The following is a 21431-nucleotide window of genomic DNA, read 5'->3' on the forward strand; positions in this document are numbered from 1 at the left end:
GCCGGACAGTTTGGCATACATGCACAGAAGATGATGTTCAAGCTTGCGGAGGACATGTATGGGGCTGCACACGACTTGAAGCAACCCAGAATCAACTACATCACCATCGACTAGATGAGCTTTGAAGACTTTAAAAGCGCAATCTCTGGTGGCATGAGCTTCATCAGTGAATGGTTTGGCCAGCACATGCCCAAGGAAGACGGCACAACAGAGGGAACAGGCACGCCCAGAAGGATTGCTTGACCAGAGGACAAGAGAGAGGGATTCGACTCCATCTATGCAGAGATTGCTCAGCAGACACAAGCACAGAAGGCCAACACGCAAACAGAAGTTGCAAATCTTGATCAAGGACGCAAAATGTGAAGTAGAAGATAATTTGAAGGTTGAAAGTAAATTGAAGAGATACTTAATTGCACTATTGATGTCGGGATCTTCTGACACCGCCTACACAACAGAGTTATGCGTAGCCAGTTCTTATAGAACCACTTGTCCGTCTTCGCATCGACCTGATCGCAAACCAGCAATTGAATTACGGAACAGACTTGCACATAACGTGAAGGCTGAACCAGATGCCGGCAAGAACTGTCTAAAAGGCTGCGTTGAAGGAAAGGAAAGCAGGATTTGGCAAGGGCGCGAGAAGTTTTATGGCGATTGCTGCCGCACATGCCGACATTCTACCGCTGGGAGTGAGCTAGGGCCGCCCAGGCCATTGTGTGGGGAAGGGGACAAGCAACATTGAGTTGTTGGCCAAGGCCGTCGTGACTCTCAATAGCAACAAGCACTAATTAATCAAGGAGCCATCTCACGCACGAGGGAGTCGCTGCCTCCCGACGGGTCAATCTCTTTTACTTGGAGCCCGACAACAATATACCGACGACCCGCAGCACTCTCATCACAACATGGCTTCGGCCCTCTTCTTCCTTGACCTCAAGGGCAAGGTATGCATCAATGGGCCAGCTCCCATTGCGTGGCGCATGCTGATATGAGACCAGACCCTTTTGGCGCGCAACTACCGCGGTGACATCCCCATGAGCGCTGTCGACAAGTTCCCCATCCTCCTTTCCGATGCCGAAGAAGAGAGCTCGGCCGTCCCCCCCTGCTTCAGCGACGAAGGCATCAACTACCTCTACATCCGCCATAACAACCTCTACCTCCTCGCCCTAACCAAGCGCAACTCCAACGCCGCCGAGATCCTGCTATTTCTCCACAAAATCGTCGAGGTCTTTACCGAGTACTTCAAAGAGCTGGAAGAGGAGAGTATTCGTGACAACTTTGTCGTCATCTACGAGTTGCTGGATGAGATGATGGATTTTGGTCACCCACAAACGACGGAAAGCAAGATTCTGCAAGAATACATCACCCAAGAGTCACATAAGCTGGAAGTGCAGGCACGACCACCCATCGCAGTCACCAACGCCGTGTCATGGCGTTCAGAAGGCATCCGTTACCGCAAGAACGAAGTCTTCCTCGACGTTGTCGAATCTCTCAACCTTCTCGTATCGTCATCAGGCAGCGTCTTGCGTTCCGAGATTCTTGGTGCCGTCAAGATGAAGTGCTATCTATCCGGTATGCCCGAGCTGCGTCTGGGTCTCAACGACAAGGCCATGTTCGAAACCACTGGTCGCGCAACTCGTGGCAAGGCCGTCGAGATGGAGGACGTCAAGTTCCATCAATGTGTCCGTCTATCACGATTCGAAAACGACCGTACAATCAGCTTCATCCCTCCCGACGGTGAATTCGAGCTCATGAGCTACCGCCTCAATACACAAGTCAAGCCTCTCATCTGGGTCGAGTGTATCGTCGAGAACCACTCAAACAGTCGCATCGAGTACATGCTCAAAGCGAAAGCTCAATTCAAGCGTCGCTCTACCGCCAACAACGTCGAGATTATCATCCCTGTACCAGAAGACGCAGACTCACCGCGCTTCCGAACGAATATTGGTTCTGTACACTACGCGCCCGAACAAAGCGCTATTGTCTGGAAGATCAAACAGTTTGGTGGTGGCAAGGAGTTCTTGATGCGTGCTGAGCTGGGTCTGCCATCAGTACGTGGTGATGATGAGAAGGGCGGTGGTATGATGGGCGGTTTCGGTGGTAGCATGGGCGGTGTCGGCGATCGTGGAAAGAGCAAGCGACCCATCAACGTCAAGTTCGAGGTACGCTTCTCCCTACTTATAACCTATCTCGCGCCTACTGACTTATTTCCTAGATCCCTTACTTTACAACATCAGGCATCAACGTTAGGTATCTCAAGATCATCGAACCAAAGGTAAGACTCCGAGCCATGGAACAAGTGAGGGATCACACGCTGACACATGCTTCCAGCTTCAATACCCTTCCCTACCGTGGGTCCGCTACATTACACAATCCGGCGACATTGCCGTCCGTCTACCAGACACGCAATCATGATGACAAAATAATAATGAAAAGACCGTTCTCACTCCCAATGCCTCCTAATCAAATTTATGCGACTCTGCCATGACAAACACATCGAAAGTCACAAAATGATTCCTAATGAGGTGGTATAGTTTTTATTTTAATTGCTGACGTTCACAGTCAATCTGTAATCAAAAGAGTGTGCTGATGTTCATATCAAAGCATCCTGAGAGTCCATTTGCTCTCCTGCCGCCCGTCCACCCTATCCTCGCCTTGTCGAAACGCATAGCCCTTTTGCAACGTTGACCCCTTGTTGTGTAGCTGACGGCCGTCATTCTAAGTTGTCTTCGAGCCTGCAGTGCTCGGGCCAGCTGCAGCTAAAGGAGTGGGTCGTTGAGGACAGAGCGTACAGCCACATGTACCAAGGGTGCCAGTCATGATACTGTGCAGATGATCAATGAACAACTTGACCGATCTGAACTGATTGCCGGAAGGATGCCCGTGGATACTCAAATCGCTCTTCTTGAACAGAGCGTAACCCTTGGGAGGTTCACCCTCGAACTTGATGGGTTGCCCACCTACAACAACAACATTGTTCAGTAAGGACCCTGGCTGACGCAAAGCAGAAACGGATCAGCACTTACTCCACTGTGCCACAAGATCATCACGCTTGTTGTACGCGGTACTGAGAAGCTCAAGGAACACGGCATCTGTGAGGCGAGGATGCTCCTGGGACCAATTGCTCTCATCGCCATCACTTGTAAAGAAGTCTGTGTCGCTGAGGTCGAAGTTTTGGAAACCTGGATTGTTGCCCCTAAGACTAGGTATGTTTGTGTCGGTTCTGGCGTTGATATCGAGGGGATCTGGGTCGGCCATTCTGGACGTGTTCTTGATGGTTGATGGTTAGGGAGGAAAGAGATCTTGGAGAGAGGCAGAGAGTTTTGTATTGAAGTGGTGAGTGTTCCGGAAGATGCTATTGTGGTTGATGGCGCGGAAAGAAGGGTCCGGGTCTGTTGCTTTCCCTGGCAAAGGGTTGTTCTCTGGAAGTCACTCTGCTTTGAGATGTGTCCGTTCGGTGCTTGCCTGGTACTTCGAGAGACGAGGCTTGGAGTCATAGAACAAGAGGTCAGTATCTTCGCAAGTAACACTACATTTTTTTCAACCATTGTCACTGACTGTATGGCTGTTCATATGAACTGCTGCAGAGCTAGCATTTCGCACTGCTTTGCAAACCTGCATCGACTCTTATTTCCCTTTGCTGCTTAAAGACCCTGTAAAGTCTCGACATGCCCCGTGGAATATTGCACGAAGAAGCTCACCCTTAGCAACAGAACCTAGTCTCTCCGTCTAAAGCAGTGGATCTGTTACACCTGCAGGGATAGAGATGGTCATCTAATTAAGGGCCCTTCTAGAGTCCATGTCACGCAAACCTATAAGACCCGCGCGATTCTAATGCCGTCGGTCTGTATAACGACCTAGTGTATAGTGCAACTTAGAAAGACTAAGAAAGGCGGCTAGAACTTCTCGTAGAAGAAAGGCCATAGCTAGTCGTGCCCTGTCTGCTAGCCTCAATATGTATCGCTAGAATTGGTTCGTAAGGTCCGCCCGATGTTGCCCACAATATGCATAATCGTGGAATGTGGACGTCAGCGGACAAGACGCTACTTATAGGGCCCTTTACTTTCCGACTAGGTGTGCTATAAGTGCCACTTCGTTTATAATGGTTAAGGAAGTTTGTAAAGTCTCCGTCAAAGCGTCTTTAAGCCAGGAAAGTGTCCTGCCTTTCGACGATATCAGCAGTACAAAGGAAGGATCAATTTGAGTTCAGGTGGAAGTAGCTCCCCAGCGGTCATGCCTGCCACTTCGAACACTGCGTCTGGACATCATAAGTTCAGGAAAGTGCATACGCTGATCGAACTAGATTGTTCAATCTTCCATCTTCCTATTTCATTCTTGACTCACCCTCGCTGTACCTTCTCCAAATCTCATCAACATGGCCGATGAACCATCTCAACAACCTGCCGACCCAGCATCTGTCTTGCCGAACTACAAAGAACCCCCAGACATTCCCAAACCAGACCTTGATCTCGACCTCAGCGTATACACAAGCGACGGCACCGGTACCTTCCCCCAGAACTTGTTCCCAACAATCATAGAACACGCACTTCACACCTTCAGCGAAGTCTTCAACCATCACGGTCATGGCATAAGACTATTCAGTGAGTACTCCCAACCTCCTTGCTCCGTGTCCAACATTTGACGGAAATTCAGGTCAGAATGTCAACTTTGTCGGTGACCTCCCTCATGGCTATGCTGCGTTCAGTCGTGTTGGAAGATCAGGTCATACAATGGTGGAAGTTTGGGGTCATCCTTGTGGTCGCCCTTTTGATTCGTTTCGGGACTTTTCTGTGCATGTGGTCAGTTTGATCTATGGTACTGTTTGGATTTGCGAGTGTGGTTTGTGTACGTTTGCTCGTGGTGGACAGGGGGTCGCGTCTCTTACTCTGCCTCCCCTTCTTCCTCGTGATTCGGTTGTTGATGCTTCTGCTCCCGATATTCAAGGCACAACTACGAGCTCTGAAGCACAGGACACAAAAATGTCGATCGCTGAATGATGGATCAGAAGAAAGAATGGAACTTTTAGTGGTTGGGGGCATTCTTTCTTGTCAAGTTGTCAAACATTTTAGCCACACAAGCTTAGCCCTTTATCGTTACCAGTTTGCTGCGTTATCGTCAAAGCTGTATGTTGACTCTGAGTCTAAACAAACTAAACATGAGCTATCACCTCGAGTCTTTGTCTGCAAGTGCTTGCCGCAATACAACAGAAGAGTTACGGAACTAGCGAAGGAGCCGTCGAGATGAGTATAAGAAGATGCAACGTCCGCCATAAGTCAGAGAAGTAATTCAGGCTAAAAATAAGCTACTACATCAGCATGGCCAACGTATCTGCCAATCCCGATGCCGATCAAGTTCAAGTCCAAGACATCGATCTCAGTGACCCACAGTACACCAGCGATGGTATAGGCAATCATCCTGAGCGTTCGACCGGTATCAGACAACCAGATACAATGTACCTCCACATCCTAAGCCGTATGGTTAACTCATCCTCACCCGGTCTACTTGGTAAGCTCTATCACCGTAACATGCTCCCGTCCAACGTCAACTGACATTATCAATCCAGGACATCCTATGCAATTTTGTTGGCTCGCTACCTCGTGGCTACTCCTACTTTGGTCGTCCCCACGCCCCTCTCGGCAGCAGCATCCGCAGATACGACCTTTTCATCTGGGGACATCCTAGCGGTCGTTGCTTTCGCTCGCACCGTCAGTTCTGCCCTCATGTCGTTAGTATCGTTCAGAATAAGCTCGACAACTGCGCATGCTATCTTTGCGCTATCAATGGTCCCTTGAGTGGCGCTTTTGCACCTCCGCCACCGCCATCTCCCCCAGCAGCCCCTACCACTGTTTGAGTATCTCGAGGAAAGACAACGATGGGAGGGTGATTCGTGATGCCGTTCGACGTGACATATGTGTTTATCATGGAATGGTCGTCGCATGAGCAGGAACCAGAGGAAAATACAAAGCAGTGTCAATCTGCCAGAGGACCATAATCCGAGAGATACGAAGCAGACGCTTTTGTTACTATATTATTCGTATGCAACAACATTCGCTACAATACCTCTTCTGTTCCAATGTTCGTCTCCTGCGATAAAGTCCGAGCGAACAATCTTTGCACGGTCGATTGTTTTGCCATATCGCTGTCTTCGAAGATAGACACCTTCAATGACTCCAGCGTAATAGCTTGATTGATGTGTTTGGACCAATTCTAGCAAAGCGGCTTCGCTCAGATCCTCTAGCTCAAGCTTGTTGACTTGATGAATACCTGTGCCTTCAAGTCGTCTGCTCAATGCATCTCTGCTCAAGAATGTACTGGTCTCTGTGTCGAAAAGGTCAAAAGCGAGAAACATGTCAGGCAGATTGCTGTAATGAATCGAATGTTTAGCAAACAACCACTCTCCATATAATATCCATCTAACGGACTTAGATTTTGTCGGGTTCAACACAGTGCTCAAGTCTTCATAGTGATCGCCTAACCATTTATCCAGCTTCTTAAACTGAGCATGTGATTTACTGTTGACGTAGTGAGAACGATTCTGCACTTTGAACTCGCCGTTTGAGTCGAGACTGATGCCGAGATTTGCGCCGTCTACTTTTTCTTCGATTGTGATTGTTGTTGATAGGTCCGATGTGTTGAGAAATGCTTCAGCGTCGGAGGCTGTCAGGATAAGGTCGTCGCGTGATGCGGAGCCGGTGTTGAAGAGATGTCTTGTTCGGGGGAACTTGTAGATGAATCGCTTCTCCAGTGTGAACTGAGTAGGCTGTGCTATTTCGACAGTACTGGCTTGAGTGGTAGCCACATCTTTTTGTGAGATGTCGCTAGCAGCAACACCAAGTCTCGACAACAGATCCGATACGGCAGTCTTGGATGGTACCCTTGCGATGCAAGCAAACTTCTCTTTCTTGCTTGGTGGGACAAGGATTTTATCGAATGAATGCACGATCCTCTTCGCTCTTCCTGGCGCAATGGTCGGATGATTCATTCGAGCATCCGCCCTTCTGACACAAGTTTCAGGATCAACATCGAACCAGACACACAATGCGTCATCTGGGTGGAAAGCATGAGCAAGCCACTGTTCTCTGTCTTCAACGTATGAATTGCATCTGTCCACCAGTATCTTTCTACCACTCTCAAGGGCATTTGACAAGGCATTAAGACAGGCAGTACGGCTTCCTAGCTCATCTTGAGATATCGTTGTGTATCCGAGTTTTGTGAGCTGTGCTGCGAATGTACTTTTGCCCGAGCCTGGCAAGCCACAGCATACAATAAGAGAAGGCAACTTGGGCAGCTTCCCGTCCAGTTGAAGTGGATCTTGACTTTCTGAACTTGGTGTCGGTAATGCTACAATTTTCTCACGACCGCTGACCAAATACTGAGCGTAATCTCTGATGAAGTTTTCTTGCTCGGCAGTCTCTATACTACCAGGACGTATATGACGCAAGAGTTTCATGGCATCTCCAGGGAACATCCTGACTGGTTGTTCATCATCCGGATTCGCGACACCAAAGCCTCTCGCCATCAGATAGCAAGCAGCGAAAGTACCAGCACGACCTTTGCCGCCACCGCAATGGACCAATGCAGCTTCGCCGGGTGGAAGATCGTCCAGGTGTCTGATGAAAGTGTCTACTTGCTCGTTTGTTGGCGCTTGGTAGTTGCGAACGGGTAGAAAAACATTGCGACAATTCCTGTTGGCAAACCATTCGGCTGGTAATGGTTCTTCTTCTGTCAAGGTGACAATCAGGGTGATGCCGAGAGCTAATAAAGCCACGACATCTTCTCTGCGACGGGGTGTACTCATCACAGCTAATCTCATTGGCGCTAACCATCGGAAGAATCTTGGAAGTCTGTAAAGATCACCATCTCGCGGCATGAACATGTCTTGATTCGAAGCGATAGATGGTATTGTCATCAGAGATTCGATATCCGCAAGACTTCTGCTCACGCTGACATGTTGCTGAATGAGATGGCGCACTTTAAGATCTTTGAATGCTTCTCCATATGCAGAAAAGAGCGTCCTATCACGCTTCCAAGCTTCAGTTTCGTGGTCGAGAAAACACGGTCCGAACTCGGTATACTCTGAGCATCTGACTACGGCCTCGATGCACTGTAATTTGGTTGACTCACGGCCATCGGGCATTAGATGGGCCGCTTGAGCAAACATGAACATGGCTTTCTTGGCTTCTCGAGGAAGTTCGCAGCAATGTGCTGCACGTAGTAACGCGGCAATACTGTTGGGTTGTAGTTCCAAGTAGTCAGATGACAGTAGCGAGCTCTCTGCTTTGCTCGAGAGCTTCGAGAGCAATCTCCAAGCCACGTCGAATGACTGTTCCGAGAGACAAGAGATATGCATCTTTGTTATAAAGCGCACCATATCCAGTGCAATATCCTGATCAGACGCTCTTTTCGCCATGGTGACGCAAGCTGCAATGATGGTGTCTACCTGCTCTGTTGTCAGAGTCTTGCAACAAGTAATGGCATTGACGCCTTTGTCAACATCGTGGTTATCGTCCGGCGACAAGGTGATGTGAAACTGTTTCCTAGGCAAGTCGAATTGGCTTCTGATGTCGTTTCCCTGTGGCCAAAACACGACATTAAAGACAACGGAGCCATGAGTTCCGATACCCAGATCGATTGGCAGTTCCAAAGATGGAGGTCTTAAGACCAGTTGCTCAATCTTCCTCTTGGGATCGTTTCCCAGTTTGTTCAGTTCCTGCAGTTCGGCTTTCGTAAATACTGTGATATGGTATGGAGTATTTGGCTTTTGCGGAGAAGGTGAGGGTGAATTTTGAGCAATGTCAATGATGTGACTGCCTCTGAGGACAACACATCCAAGGGTCTTTGCAAACTCCAGCTCCATTGCCACAATTTGTCTGGTAGAGTCGGTGTTTAATACTGAAAATCAACTCCATGGTGCTAGGAAATGCTTAAGAGTAGACACAGGTGGAGGCGGTGACTCGAACAAATTCTGCCGCGAGTCAGAGGCGTTTGACACCGCAGCCCGTTTTCGGGAGCAAGAGCCGACCGTCGTATACAGGCCCATTGGAAGTTGATTTGTGGAAGCGCCTCCAGCGAAGCGATCCGACATCCCTCAGCCTGTGGAAAGGCAAGGTGCTTTTTGAGATTTGATCAGTCCTTCAGAAGATGCGAAAAGTGTTGAGCTCTCAAGGGAGGCAGTATCGTATCTGAAAATGATTGTGCATTTTTACAGCGTTGAAAATGACAGAGCGATACTCAGAAGAGCTGCGAGACTGAACGTCTTCATACTTCTGTACCAAGTGAATTTGCATTCATTCAATTCTCACTTCTCCGTCACTGAAGGGCTCACTCGTGCGGCGGTCTATTCCTATGACCCCATGCGTCAGCTTGGTTTTCAAAACAGCGGTAGTCATTCCCAATTGCGTTAGCGCTTAGTATTTCTCGCTTAATGGTATAGATCAAATACATCAAGAATGGCTACCATCAAGTGGAATCTTCACAATGCTGTCCTTAACGACGGCATCTGGACCGCCTCGTACCCCCATAACCCCAATTTCGTGTATACATACATCGATACGATCCCAACTCTGGCCCTTCTAAGCCGTGAGTTCAACAGGAAGCCCGCCTATGTGCAGGCACTAGGTAAGTGATTCTATCCATATTGGCAAGGTATAGCGCTAGAGCATGCGCCCAGGCGGAGAGGTGGAGTTTGTTATCGGTCTGCCTGTTGGCTACATGTACTTGAGCCATCCCGGCAAGCATGTCATAAAGGAATTCTTCGGCCACCCTAGTGGCGGCCACTTCTCGTCGGCTAGGCAGTTCATCATACACTGCGTGTCCATAATGGGCATCCATCCTTACGGTCTGCATAACTGCAGTTGTGAAGCTTGCCGCCAGGTACTAAACATGTTGCCTATAAGATGACTATAACTAACTTTATGTAGTAGCATCTCTACCCTTATCTCTTCCGCCGACAACGACGCAGTAACACGTCACTCTCTCCCGCCCTCTAGACATCAAGGTCAGTCATACAGTGTCCTTGATATCACACAAACACTAACTGATTCAAAAGAGATAGGCCGTATGGCATGAGCAGATCAAAGAATGCATTGAAAAAGAACGTGCTATGGGATATCTTTGAAGCAATGGAAGGCACAATCGAGGAGTATGACAAAGGAAATGATGGTCTGATAGTATGCAGCTTCATTTGCTGCGGTCGATGATAGGCCCACCTCTGCCCTCCTCGCGTTCAGTTCGAGCCACCTTGTTAAGGAGACTACCTCGGACGTAGTTCGTTTCCTCGGAGACATCGAGCATGGGCTCGCGCGCATTTCTGTTACCGCTCATAACTCCTCTACCCACCGAAGCTTTACCTGTGTAGCCACCATGAGTGCTGTTTAGCAAGCCTGTGCCAGTGAATGCATCGTCGGTGGTTTCTAAGCCAGGTCTGTGTGCCAGCGAGCGCTGTCGACTGACGCCTGCATTAGCCGCAGCGGAGCCATTAGCTCGACCACCACGCCAATCGTGAGCCGGCGGAATATTGTATGCTTGTTCAGGGCTTGTAGCATTGTCGATCAGTCCACCGGAACCGACTTGATCGGGGTGAAACCCTTTTCCTTTCTTGGAATGTTGCGGTGGTGGTTGATAAGCTGGGGTGAGGTCAACCAGCGGCTTAGATGGAGCCTTCGTGCGGCCTGAACCAGATCGCTTTAGTCCGTCGTCAGCTGCGATGAGACGTTCGCGAGTTGACGGACGGTGCTTGAGTTCGGTGCCAGTGCCATTAGTACGACGGGTTGACCCTGTACGCTTTACGGATGCCTGGCGGTTCAGTCCTTCCGCTTGATCACCACTGAGCAAAGAAGGACCTGTGACCCAAGGGTTCTTGGCAGCAGCCTCTCTATCTGCAACAACCTTCTGTCGGGTCGAATAGCTCCTACCTAGCAGACCATCGCCAGCGAACTCTGCAGCGTCAGCATCGAACGAAGTTCTTCTGGCACCCGCCATATTGACAAGAGGCTCGTCATCCGATAACAGTTGCTTCTTGGACAGCACAGAAGGATGACTTGAGCGCTCACGCACTGATGGCTTCCTAGCAGGAGCTCCGAAAGTATTGTCTTGACCTCTGGACGAGGTAGGTCTTTCCAACTTGTCATTTTCCATGAGGGGCTTGTAGCTACCTAGTTGATAGTGGGCATCCATTGATCCAGTCGAAGGCTGTTGGATATGCGATGACTGCTTCGGTGGTCTCGTCGCTTTACTAGGCGTTCGGCCCAGGTCCGTGGCTTTCTTCTTTTTGCCTTCCTCTAAGACATTGTGCAGGTACCAACTTCGCCAGCCTTGGACAGCTTCGTAGAAGCTGGCGGCGAGTACTTGATCCGAGGTGGAGAAGAAATGAACGTAAACTGATTTTGAGTCCTTGAGGAACAGCGATGGCTTCTGTTGGCTCTTGACGGCGTAGCATATCTTCTTGGGCGGCTTCAGTACCTTGGATAGATATCTTGCTGTAGGATTGTAAATGTCGAAATCGGTGAGATGGCCAATATTCGACGTTTCGGTCACTTTATTAGGCTTCGCGGCGAGGAGTTGACCATCTTGACGGATTGTAATGAGACGCTTGTTCCAGGTTCCCGGTTTCTGAGAATGATGCATCAAGAAAGAAGCCTCCCTCGGCTTCTCACGAGGAACATTAGCAGCACTCAATGCGCTGGGATCACTCATCACAGCACGCGCAGGAACAACCTGTAACGAATTGACGCGATCTTCATCCCAAGAGTTCATAACATCTGCGACATACTCGTATCGCCTGAAAGGTCTTGTTATGCCAATCGATTGATAGTCCTCGAGAAGTATCGATGTTTTAAGATCGATGTTTTGGGACAAGCAGTTGGCAGCCGATGCTATTAGGTCCGAAGCAGAAGTGGTTGGGCACACGGGCAGTTCGATAGACGCCCCACTACACTCGACACGAACGCGCTACTCAGACATCAGTCATATGCTTCGCAATCACACCAAACTAACTTACTCGGTTGTTGCCGTTCGGTCCCATTCCAGGTGCATCATTCATGGGCACCACACCACCGCCTCCCGGTCTGATAGTTGGAGGCTCGCTCATCTTGTTGACGGCTGGACGAGTATTGAGTGGCTTCTTTCCAGCACTGCGAGCCGTGTCCTTCTTCTTCTTTCTTCCAAACATGCCAAAACAGCCGGCTGTTTCCTCGGCCGAGACTTCGCCTTCTTCCTGATCCGGTATATAGTCCTCGACTTTGGCGCGAATGTGAGTTGGTGCCTGGGCTCTTGCGAACTTCATCGGATCCTCTCTCAAGGGAGATTTCGTTCTCTCCAAGCTCTTGTGTTGCGATCGCATGCTGCCGTAACCATCATCTCCAGAGTCAACAGCCCCAGCTTCTGTATCGCGTGCTTCATTCGTGCCGCGGGTTGAGCGAGTCCTTGTCGGGAATATGTTTGCTTCGGTGTTTGACTCTGTAAGAGATTGGTCCTGGGTGTGGGCAGCGTTCGGGCGAGTCTTGTGGTAGCGAGACCTGCTTCTTCCTATGCCGGCATCTGCTGTCGTTGGAGGTGCGGAGGCGGTCGCTGCCTTTCGTTGCGAGCGGTAGCGCGACGGCTTTCCTTCCTGAGTATCCGCCATGTCGCGTCGTATCCTGTCAGTCGCTTCGCAGAGAATAATCGTGTTTTTTTGAATGAATTTCTGTCGGTTGCGTCACATGCAGGTACCAACGGTCCAGAACACAAGTCACTAAGGTCGCCGCGGATCGGACGGGCAGATGGGAGGTGGATAGAGATCGAAAAGCGTCGCTGACCTGCTGCGACTCTGGTTGAATGGCAATCGGCGTGTCTTTCAATCCCTTGATTAAGTCTAATAATAAAATCACAAAGGGGGAGTTGTGTTTGGGAAATGAATTTCGAAACATGGAGGAGCGGCAACGCTCGAGAACACCCTGGATCTACAGAACAGCAGGAGCTCTCCCGAGAATGCTACCAAATACGGAATCCTACTAGGCCAGCTCGTAAAAACGCTCGTCACACGACCGTTCCTTCAATACCTCCTTCCTGTTCGGCACGAGTTATATTCTCGCCAAAGGCCATCTTATCACGCCGACGTGCGAGTGCAATCCTTGGCCGCCATGGTTGCTGAGATCAATATCGAAGCTGCCAACTTCCTCGAAGCCCAGCTTGTCAAAAAGCCGTCTGGCAGGCCCCTCGGAAACCGTGTCCAAATATATGGCAACCTTTTCTCGATCCGCGGCATCAAACGCTCGCTTTACGAGCGCCATCGCCGCTCCTCTTTGTTGCCACGTCTTTGCTGTCCCAATATTCATGAGCACTTTCGGGTTGTCATCAGCTGTGAGGGACTAGGCTCAAACAAACATGGTAACTGACGGTAATGCCTCTGTCCTCGTAACACGTCATTGCGAAGCTTTGTAACTCGATGTCTAAACTCAACAACGAGACTTGAATTCATTCCCGGTGCGATCGAATCTCCGTAGGCTTCTTGTGCTTGGGCCTGACTGGCGTCATTGTTTGGACTTGCGTTTCAGACGTATATCGAGCACACCAGCTCTTCTGCCATCTGCGCTTCCGTGTCTGCTTCGTCCTTTGGCATCTGCCATTCGGCAAAACTGGCTATCTTGTTGCGCTCATCTCGAGCGACAAACCAGGCTTCCTCCGGGTCTTGCAAGCTGTTAGCGATGCGTGCTGCTTGGTTGAAATTCAATGCCAGCACGTTCAATGATCCCAGACAAAGCTTGATGAAAGGTGTGGGCTCGTCGTGGGAGTATATTGACGTTATTGCAGGAACGTCAGCCAGTGTCGCTTCTGAGATCTTCCAAGTCATTGTTGATTACTGAGAAAGCGAGAGGCTCACACTCGCGCAGACTGGACTTCCATCCCTTGATCGACCATCACAAGCCTCGCTACGTAGTGACCTGAGAGATAAGGCCGTATGCAAGGTGATAAGCACTTGCGTGAGGACAATCTGCATGCATTCCTCGGTTCTTGAATATCCAGCTGGTGTCACGAGCGTGATCCGGCTGCATTCTTCAACCAAGATGTATAAGAGCCTGATGCCTATAAGATATTTTGTGCCAAATCCAGTCTTCACATGTCCTGTATAAATTTCAGGGCTCAAAACGTGGCGCTGCGGAGGACGGAAGCTTTTTTGCGGAGGACGAGCCGAAAGTCAAACGACACTGCCGTGTTCAAGGGGCCTGAAGGCTGAAGCTGTGCTCCTAGAATTCCGACACGAGAAGTGCCCCTCTTCGGGTAGCCGATGTTTATCATGAACTCGGTGCACTGCAGCATTGTTTGCTACTCAGCAATCGATTCGAATTCACCAACGTAGACCCACTACAAGAAGGGCTCAACCACCATCATAACTCCTGCCAAGTTTGAGCTTGGCAACGTGCTTCCAAAGGACGATAAGTCGATGAAGCGGCGTAGAAACCCCTGGATGAAGAAGACGGTAGCGTTCAGCTACTAGCTGGTATCGGAAGAAGCGTCGAAAGATTTCAGAAGCAGCTCTGCCGTTTGGTCTTCACTTTTCCACCTTCGTGTTCGTACGTCCACTCATTTTGAACCCCTCCAAGGATGCATCACGCGAAAGCAGCAGCCGTCGCCTTTCCATCACGGTCACGGTCGTCACGGGGCAGAATGGACCCGCGACGTAGACGATTTGTCGTCATTGCTGTTGTTGCGCTGGTCCTGTTTCTTCTCTACACATATGCTGGACATCCATCACCGTCATCAGTGTCCTCTGCAGTGCAGGCAGGACTCCAATATTTCCTCCATGTGCCGGATCTTCCTGCGGCGAATGCGACACTAGGGGTAAGACCGAACAAGCGATTGCGTGCCAACAATGTCTGACATGTGCCACAGTTTGGTGCTATTGTCGCAGTATCCCAACTCACATCAAAACGCCGAGAAAGCCTGCTGCTGGCAGCGAACATCACCGAGCTCAACATTACGATTCCTGATCAACCAGTCTGGACCGACTCAGATGTCGAGAAGTTCAAGACGAAGAACCACTCTCTCATCACACGTGGCTCGGCAATGGCATGGATGGGCCACTTGAACGTCCTTCATTGGTTCCTCGACTCAGGCCTAGAAACAATGCTAGTAATGGAAGACGACGTAGACTGGGACATCCACCTCCGCACATCTCAAGTCCCGAAAGTAGCAGCAGCAATGCGCACTCTCCTCACCGAACAATCCGGCCAGCTCCCCACAACAAACACAAGGCAAAAGGTGGTCACTTCAGAACAAGCAGGGGGGTACTGGGGCAATCCTGAAGACTGGGATATCCTCTACCTCGGCCACTGCGGCGACATGTTCACATCCCGCGACTGGATGAACGAAACACAAGTACCTCGCGTCGCCGTCAGCGACTCCACCCTCCCCTCGCCAGAATACATGCACATCCTCACCCGCCGCTTCCTCCGCGAAATCGGCGTCCCTGTAAAAACAAGAGTGGTACACAAAAGCGTCTCTCCCTTGTGTACCTTTGGCTTTGCCCTGTCCCGCGCAGGAGCACATCGCTTACTCTACGAAGTCGCGGGCAAAGAGCCAGAAGGAGGCAGTGAAGCCTACGACGTCCGTATCCTGGAAGCCTGCCGCGACCTTAATTTCCGCTGCTGGTCTGCAAATCCGGAATTATTCCATCATCAAGACGCTCCCTCGGAAATCGCAATCGTGAATGCGAAAAAGGGAAAAGATCATAGTGCAAAAGAGCACGATTCAAAAGCTTCTCCACCGGGGATTGGCGTGGACAGTGAAGGAAGATTACAAGGAGCCGCGCCGAATATCGCATGCGGGATGCGAGGAAGCAGCTTTTGGACACGAGATCCGGAGACGATAGATTATCTTAGGGAAGTTGTAGGGAGGCAAGGGCATTGTCTGAGAGATCAAGTCGCCGAGGACATGAGTGTGTGGCCTCGTTTTTGAGGTTTTGTTCTTTCCCTTCTTCTTTTCTCTATAGATTTTTTCCCCACAATTTTACTGTTTAATGACCACTAGAACTCTGCCTTGTCTTTCTCCGTGATTCAAACCACCTTGATCTGCAGAGCTGTTGCACGGTGAAGATGACCTCTTGCCTGACCTCAGAGCAACAATACAATTGCACGCGACTTATGGTGGCACTCTGCAGCTGTAGATGAGAATAGATGCTTAGAAGTACGATTAATGTACAAGCATTTAGAGATTGGGATGTAGTATGGACGTCACAAGAGCAGGGCCAGAGATGAGAAAGATTGGTATAGTAATAAATGTTCATTATCCTCTTCTTTGAAGGATGTTGTGGTCTCGTATGCTAAAGCGAAGGTAATAGAAACACACAAATGTAGTGGTATTGAAAGGAAGGTTGTAAGCAAGCAGAAAGAAGAAGCGATTGAGGGACATTACAAGTTGAAGGAAAGGGAGTGTTTTGGAAGGCAGAAAGGATATAGGCAGAGGAAGAGACACGTTCGTTCAAGGGGAGGGGTCATTTGTCGAGGGAAGAGCCGAGCCAGCGGGTTCCCAGGTGACGTCTAGAGGGGGCATGTCTAGTCGTCGTCCATGTCGGGGTTTGCGACGAAGAGGCGGACACCACTCATAGTGGTTGTGCGATCGTCGACACTGCCTCGTCGACGCAGCTCGTCGTTTGTCTTTTGTTGGTCGATACCGTAGTTATGCGAGACGGCTGCACGAGTTGGCAAGCTTCCAACGTCACCAAAACGCTCTTCTTGGATAGAGCCACTTGAACCACCGTTACCGCCAGGATGGGTAAAGTAGTCGTTTCTTGTGGCGCCTTGCTGAGGAGTAGCATCGGAGTATGATCGAGTGGTAGCGATCGAGTCTTGACGATCACGTTGCTCCGGATACTTGTCGACAGGACTGTAGCTGTTGTTGCTTGGTGGGGTGCTGCCATTGCTGAAGCGAGTGGCAGTCGGTGTAGGACCAGCGTAGTAGCTTTCGCGTGTGCGCTGACCCGAGCCGAGACTGCTGCGTCCAGAGTTGTTACGCTGGTGGTAGCGGGCAATGGCGCTGTCATCGTCGCTATTGTCCTCGTCGACCTCGCTAGCACTCAGACGCATAGGCACACCACCTCCAGACATGTTACCAGCAGCGGAGTAGGCCGAAGCCTTGACAGCACCGTGATGACGGATCTTGCTGGCAATACCTCCACTGCTTCCAGCCGAACGGCCGTTGCCAGTGGCCGAGACGCCGCCAACGACTTCCATCTGGGCACGTACCTTGGCAGCTCTTTGCTGGGCAAGGATACGAGGATCTTCCAGCTGGGCACGATCGCACCAGACGGTGGCCTTCTGTTTCCGCATCAGGGAGACGTATGAGGTGGGCGAGTTGTTGGAGCGGGAAGATGTGGATCGGCGGATTGACGAAGCGTATGACGACGGAGCGGCAGGGACGCGGCCGTGCACGCTGCTGTGGGTGCTTGTGGTCGAAGTGGTGGCATTAGAGAGGGTACGGCGAGAGTGACTGAGCGGCGGAGGAACGGTATGCTGAGGATGCTGGTAGTGCTGAGCAGGGGCGATGTTGGACGACATGGTGCGCGAGCGAGAGTGGGCCAGATAGTCCATGGGAGGAGCGGCCGATGGCAATGGCCTTCGCTGCACGTTGAATTGGTGTGCAGGATAGTCCAATGATGCCGCCATGTCGACAAGTGGTGTGCGAGAAGGCGTGGACGAGTGGTTAAGAGTAGAGCAGGAGCGGCGCGGACGGGCAACGAGCGGGGGTTGTATTGGCAAAAGGTGGTGAGAAAAGGTACCGATACGACGATGTGTGAGGGGTTGCGCGTCGTATGAGCGGAAAAGCGTTGGCGGCCGCGGGTCAAAGTGCTCGAAGGACGATGCTGTCAGAAGACAAGGAAGTTATCTCGATAAGAAATGTCAGGCTTCGCAGGTAGGTGATGTGAGGTTGGAAGCAGGAAACGAGACTTGCAGGCCGGCACAAGCGGGACATGTCGAGAATCTATACCGGTGCGCGCATGCAGAGTGGAGCCCCAAGTTGCAACAAAGCTCAGACACTCAGGCTTGAGCAAGCTTCAAGAGAAGGCACCACCGACGCACCACGCACGTTGCGCCTGCTTCTGACCTACCTTGCCAGGCTTACTCCTACCTGCTCAGTCTTCAAGTGCCCTTCACATGCTCTGTTGCTGCTCAACTCTCGACAGGGATGTGATGCTACCCTACCCTGCGCTTCTCCCTTTTTCTCGTATCTTCCATCTTCAACTCCACACCGTCTTTCGACCCCTACATATCCAGATATGCACCTCGCCAATCACATGCTTGCTTCAACCCACTGTGCCCCGAATCCTTTCATCCTGCCCTCTGCACCATTTGAAAATCATTCACATTGCTCTCGCTCTAGCGTGAAAAAAGTCTAGACTTAAACTACCGGGCTACAGCTCGGCCAAACTACCAGATTGTAAGGGTGCCTGTCAAGTTTGAACGACCAAAGGCGTCACCCTTTGTTCCCAACAGACAAAAATCCCGCTTCCCGTTGCTCTACCAAAGACACGACTGTTTGGGAATCAGGAGTCCCCAGCCTACAATCCGATCGCAGGCTTGCATCAACGTCATTTGTGGCTTGACAATGGTGGAGATTTTTACTTGTACAACTCTATTCGATAAACCCGTCCCGCCAGAACAACGCAATCATCAACTAACTGAGCGGCTCTCCCGTCTGTCTCGCTACGGAGTGGGTGCCGCCTGCGCAAATCGATGATAGCAGCCGCGAAAACCACATAGAAACGTGCTACTCGAAACCTACCGCGCAACTTTCACATTCTGGCAGCCAGATTTCCTCGATTGCTTGCGTCTTGTCAACTTCCAACATCTTTTGACTTTGGTACCTGTTCCCGAGTACAATTTTGCTTGCGTTCCGTCTTTCTTGGCCTCTCTCCAGACATGGTCCATTTGCAAGTTCCACTCCGCGCGCGATGCACTGATGCCGTCAACGCGATCTATGACTTGCGTCTGTCTTGAGTGTGTGCGCTCCTCGCTTCCTCGTACCCTGATCTAACCCGAGCTCCTACCTCTGCCAGCCACAACCACCATCCACGTTGCATGCACAGATCCGTTGCGCGCTGCTCAAAAAAAGAGTCCACATTCTCCTTTTGCCAGAACTAGCACCATCACGCGTGCCACTCGCGTGGGCGCGTCGTACAAATCCGTACCACATACAGCCACAGTGCTACCGTCCATCCTGACTCTCTATCAATAGCGCTGTTATAAAAATAAGATAAGCATTCGAAGAGAACACTGATCTACAGCGCTGCTTTCGCCTATCACATGAGCCCTCGGAATGCGCGGAAGTGTGGTGCTTGGCATGCAAGTAATCGATCAATGGAGAACTCATCTCTCTACACGTTTTCGCTGCAAAATTCAGGAGCGAGGACAGTTGAGAGGACCCGTATATCAGGGTCACTATAGGAGTAGCGGTTATCGCAAGAATCTCCTCCTAGTATCAAGCACGAATTGCATCGACCCACCGCTGTCGCGCTTCACCGTGTCAACAGAATTAAGGCCCCCCTTGTCTTCGATCTCGTACCATTCTCTCGTTCCGGCCGGCGCATGAGTCGCACCGAACGAGAGCCAAGTTCAAGTTTTCCAAAGGCTTGTTTCGAATGTGCTACTCAGACGACGTCGACCGGTCCGAAAATACGAACTCTAACTTTCGGAGTCTTGGTCGTCTTGTGCAAACGAAACAAGCGGTCGAGAGAGCAGATGAAGAAGAGACAAACTAGATGAGATTCCCCGGCATCTTGGTTGCGGACTGAGACATGGGTTGAGCCGCAAGTGAAAAATTTCAGGGTCCACGGCTGTTTCGTGGGAGACTTGCGCCTATAACAGCCGCGAGCTATGAACACTTCTGTCTCCCTTGACTCCTGTCACACGTCTCAATTGGAAAACTCAAGGGTCCCAAACACGCAGCTCCTTTTGGTACCAACAGAGAACTGGTTCTGTAACTAACCTCCGTGGATCGTTCGAACTCGGAGCATTGTTCTCGCCAAGGAGAAGAAGCCAAGCGATCAGCAGATCCTCCTTTGGAACATCAGACGATGTCTCGCTGTTTGCGAACAGATATACCAATCTACAGTTGCAGAGAAACTGCTCTGGGGGAAAACAAGAGTAGGGCTGTCAATCAACAGCAAGCTCTTGTGGATACGAAGTGTTCACTCATAAGACAGTAGATGTAGGCCTCATCAGGCCGAACGTTATACACGGATACGAGACAGGCGCTCTATTAATATCGCTACCAGGAAAAAAGCACTCTCTTCATGTATGTCATACTTCGCCACCGCTTCTGACTTTATCTTCGGTCGAAGCCCACTTCACTATTTGGGTGAATGCTCACGGTAAACAGTAACCTCCGTCAACGACGATATCGGAACCAGTGGTGTAAGAGGCAGCATCCGAAGCCAGGTACAAGTATGCGCCGCGCATCTCATGGGTCTCGCCCTCACGACCCATAGGGATCTTGCTTCTCCAGATAGCTTTTGTCTCTTCCGGTACGAACGTTGTAAGTTCCGTCGCAGTGTAGCCAGGAGAGACTGAGTTGCACCTCGCAATTTTGACCCATTCCACGGCCAGACACTTGGTCAAGTGTAGCACGCCGGCCTTTGCTGCGTTGTATGCTGATTGTAGTTGAGGGAAGTTGACAATGTGTCCTGACATTGAAGCAGTTGCGATGAAGGATCCGTATGAGTAGTTTTCGAGCTTTTCGCCGTTCATATCGGTACCCTCCTTGGCTTGTCGTCTCCAGATCTCACCAGCAGCACGTGCACAATAGTATACACCATCCAAATCTGTTGTGACGACTTTACGATAATGGTCCAGTTCTCCATCGATCATGTTGCCTTGTGTCCAGGGAATACCAGCGTTGGCGACAAATATGTCGAGGCGACCGTTCAGGTCTTGGACACTCTGAGTGAGTCCCTTCTTTACATCTTCGGCATCCGTCACGTTGACTTTGTATGCTTTGCCTGTTGTCGGCTTTGTCAGAGATCTGATACCACACATTCAACGTCGTGTGTTGCTCACATTTGACACCATACTCCTTCTCGATTTCTTCGGCACGGGCATGAGCAGCAGGATTGCTGTTGAACCAGATGGCGACGTTTGCACCAGCCTCAGCATATGTCTTTGCAACTGCAAGACCAATTCCAGCAGGACCTCCGCTGATCACTGCCGTCCTGCCCTTCAAGCTGAACAACGACAGGATACTGCTGGGCTTCGGTGCGACAGTGTTGTTTGTCGTGAAAAGACCGTCTTGAGTGATACCGCCGTCCATGATTGTGCGAATAGATTGACGAGGTAGAAGAGTCAAAAATGACGATTTGGGAACAGCTCGTCTAAGAACGAAGGATACTTGAACAGCAGACATCTTGCAGGGACCTCTTGTTTATCTTAACTAAGATCAAATCCTGACGTGTCCAAAGGAAGAAGTCC

At 50.5% G+C, this 21431-nt stretch overlaps 10 protein-coding genes across 10 annotated transcripts; 4 read left to right on the forward strand and 6 right to left on the reverse strand.

Moving 5' to 3' along the window:
* Positions 1–899: 899 nt before the first annotated feature.
* On the forward strand, positions 900–2409 carry AUEXF2481DRAFT_65833 (uncharacterized protein; the record flags this gene model as incomplete). Its single annotated transcript, XM_013488142.1, has 4 exons — positions 900–938; positions 993–2156; positions 2210–2269; positions 2326–2409. 4 exons carry the CDS (start codon positions 900–902, stop codon positions 2407–2409), a joined length of 1347 nt encoding a protein of 448 aa, XP_013343596.1.
* Positions 2410–2712: 303 nt separating this feature from the next.
* Positions 2713–3514, reverse strand: AUEXF2481DRAFT_88976 (uncharacterized protein). Its single transcript, XM_013488166.1, has 2 exons — positions 3021–3514; positions 2713–2954 (listed from the first exon to the last, which is right to left on the reverse strand). The coding sequence occupies exons 1-2, from the start codon at positions 3489–3491 to the stop codon at positions 2886–2888; spliced, it is 540 nt and encodes a 179-aa protein (XP_013343620.1). The 5' UTR covers positions 3492–3514; the 3' UTR covers positions 2713–2885.
* A 1179-nt stretch (positions 3515–4693) lies between these two features.
* On the forward strand, positions 4694–5467 carry AUEXF2481DRAFT_225141 (uncharacterized protein). The gene has a single exon (XM_013488180.1). The coding sequence runs from the start codon at positions 4807–4809 to the stop codon at positions 5236–5238; it is 432 nt and encodes a 143-aa protein (XP_013343634.1). The 5' UTR covers positions 4694–4806; the 3' UTR covers positions 5239–5467.
* Positions 5310–5845, forward strand: AUEXF2481DRAFT_5163 (uncharacterized protein; the record flags this gene model as incomplete). Its single annotated transcript, XM_013487912.1, has 2 exons — positions 5310–5471; positions 5558–5845. 2 exons carry the CDS (start codon positions 5310–5312, stop codon positions 5843–5845), a joined length of 450 nt encoding a protein of 149 aa, XP_013343366.1.
* A 177-nt stretch (positions 5846–6022) lies between these two features.
* Positions 6023–8851, reverse strand: AUEXF2481DRAFT_65946 (uncharacterized protein; the record flags this gene model as incomplete). The annotated part of the gene is made up of 3 exons (XM_013488147.1): positions 6023–6745; positions 6824–8276; positions 8391–8851. 3 exons carry the CDS (start codon positions 8849–8851, stop codon positions 6023–6025), a joined length of 2637 nt encoding a protein of 878 aa, XP_013343601.1.
* Positions 8852–10173: 1322 nt separating this feature from the next.
* Positions 10174–12616, reverse strand: AUEXF2481DRAFT_5166 (uncharacterized protein; the record flags this gene model as incomplete). The annotated part of the gene is made up of 2 exons (XM_013487913.1): positions 10174–11943; positions 11993–12616. The coding sequence occupies 2 exons, from the start codon at positions 12614–12616 to the stop codon at positions 10174–10176; spliced, it is 2394 nt and encodes a 797-aa protein (XP_013343367.1).
* Positions 12617–12834: 218 nt separating this feature from the next.
* Positions 12835–13967, reverse strand: AUEXF2481DRAFT_226298 (uncharacterized protein). The gene is made up of 3 exons (XM_013488181.1): positions 13544–13967; positions 13369–13492; positions 12835–13312 (listed from the first exon to the last, which is right to left on the reverse strand). The coding sequence occupies exons 1-3, from the start codon at positions 13820–13822 to the stop codon at positions 13053–13055; spliced, it is 663 nt and encodes a 220-aa protein (XP_013343635.1). The 5' UTR covers positions 13823–13967; the 3' UTR covers positions 12835–13052.
* A 263-nt stretch (positions 13968–14230) lies between these two features.
* On the forward strand, positions 14231–16001 carry AUEXF2481DRAFT_40135 (glycosyltransferase family 25 protein). Its single transcript, XM_013488032.1, has 2 exons — positions 14231–14811; positions 14863–16001. The coding sequence occupies exons 1-2, from the start codon at positions 14638–14640 to the stop codon at positions 15925–15927; spliced, it is 1239 nt and encodes a 412-aa protein (XP_013343486.1). The 5' UTR covers positions 14231–14637; the 3' UTR covers positions 15928–16001.
* Positions 16002–16225: 224 nt separating this feature from the next.
* On the reverse strand, positions 16226–17786 carry AUEXF2481DRAFT_225791 (uncharacterized protein). The gene has a single exon (XM_013488182.1). It carries the CDS (start codon positions 17631–17633, stop codon positions 16524–16526), a length of 1110 nt encoding a protein of 369 aa, XP_013343636.1. The 5' UTR covers positions 17634–17786; the 3' UTR covers positions 16226–16523.
* A 2547-nt stretch (positions 17787–20333) lies between these two features.
* AUEXF2481DRAFT_5170 (uncharacterized protein) lies at positions 20334–21273 on the reverse strand (the record flags this gene model as incomplete). Its single annotated transcript, XM_013487914.1, has 2 exons — positions 20334–20965; positions 21024–21273. The coding sequence occupies 2 exons, from the start codon at positions 21271–21273 to the stop codon at positions 20334–20336; spliced, it is 882 nt and encodes a 293-aa protein (XP_013343368.1).
* Between the last annotated feature and the right edge of the window lie 158 nt (positions 21274–21431).

The sequence above is a fragment of the Aureobasidium subglaciale genome (assembly GCF_000721755.1).
Source record: "Aureobasidium subglaciale EXF-2481 unplaced genomic scaffold scaffold_11, whole genome shotgun sequence".
Taxonomy (NCBI): domain Eukaryota; kingdom Fungi; phylum Ascomycota; class Dothideomycetes; order Dothideales; family Saccotheciaceae; genus Aureobasidium; species Aureobasidium subglaciale.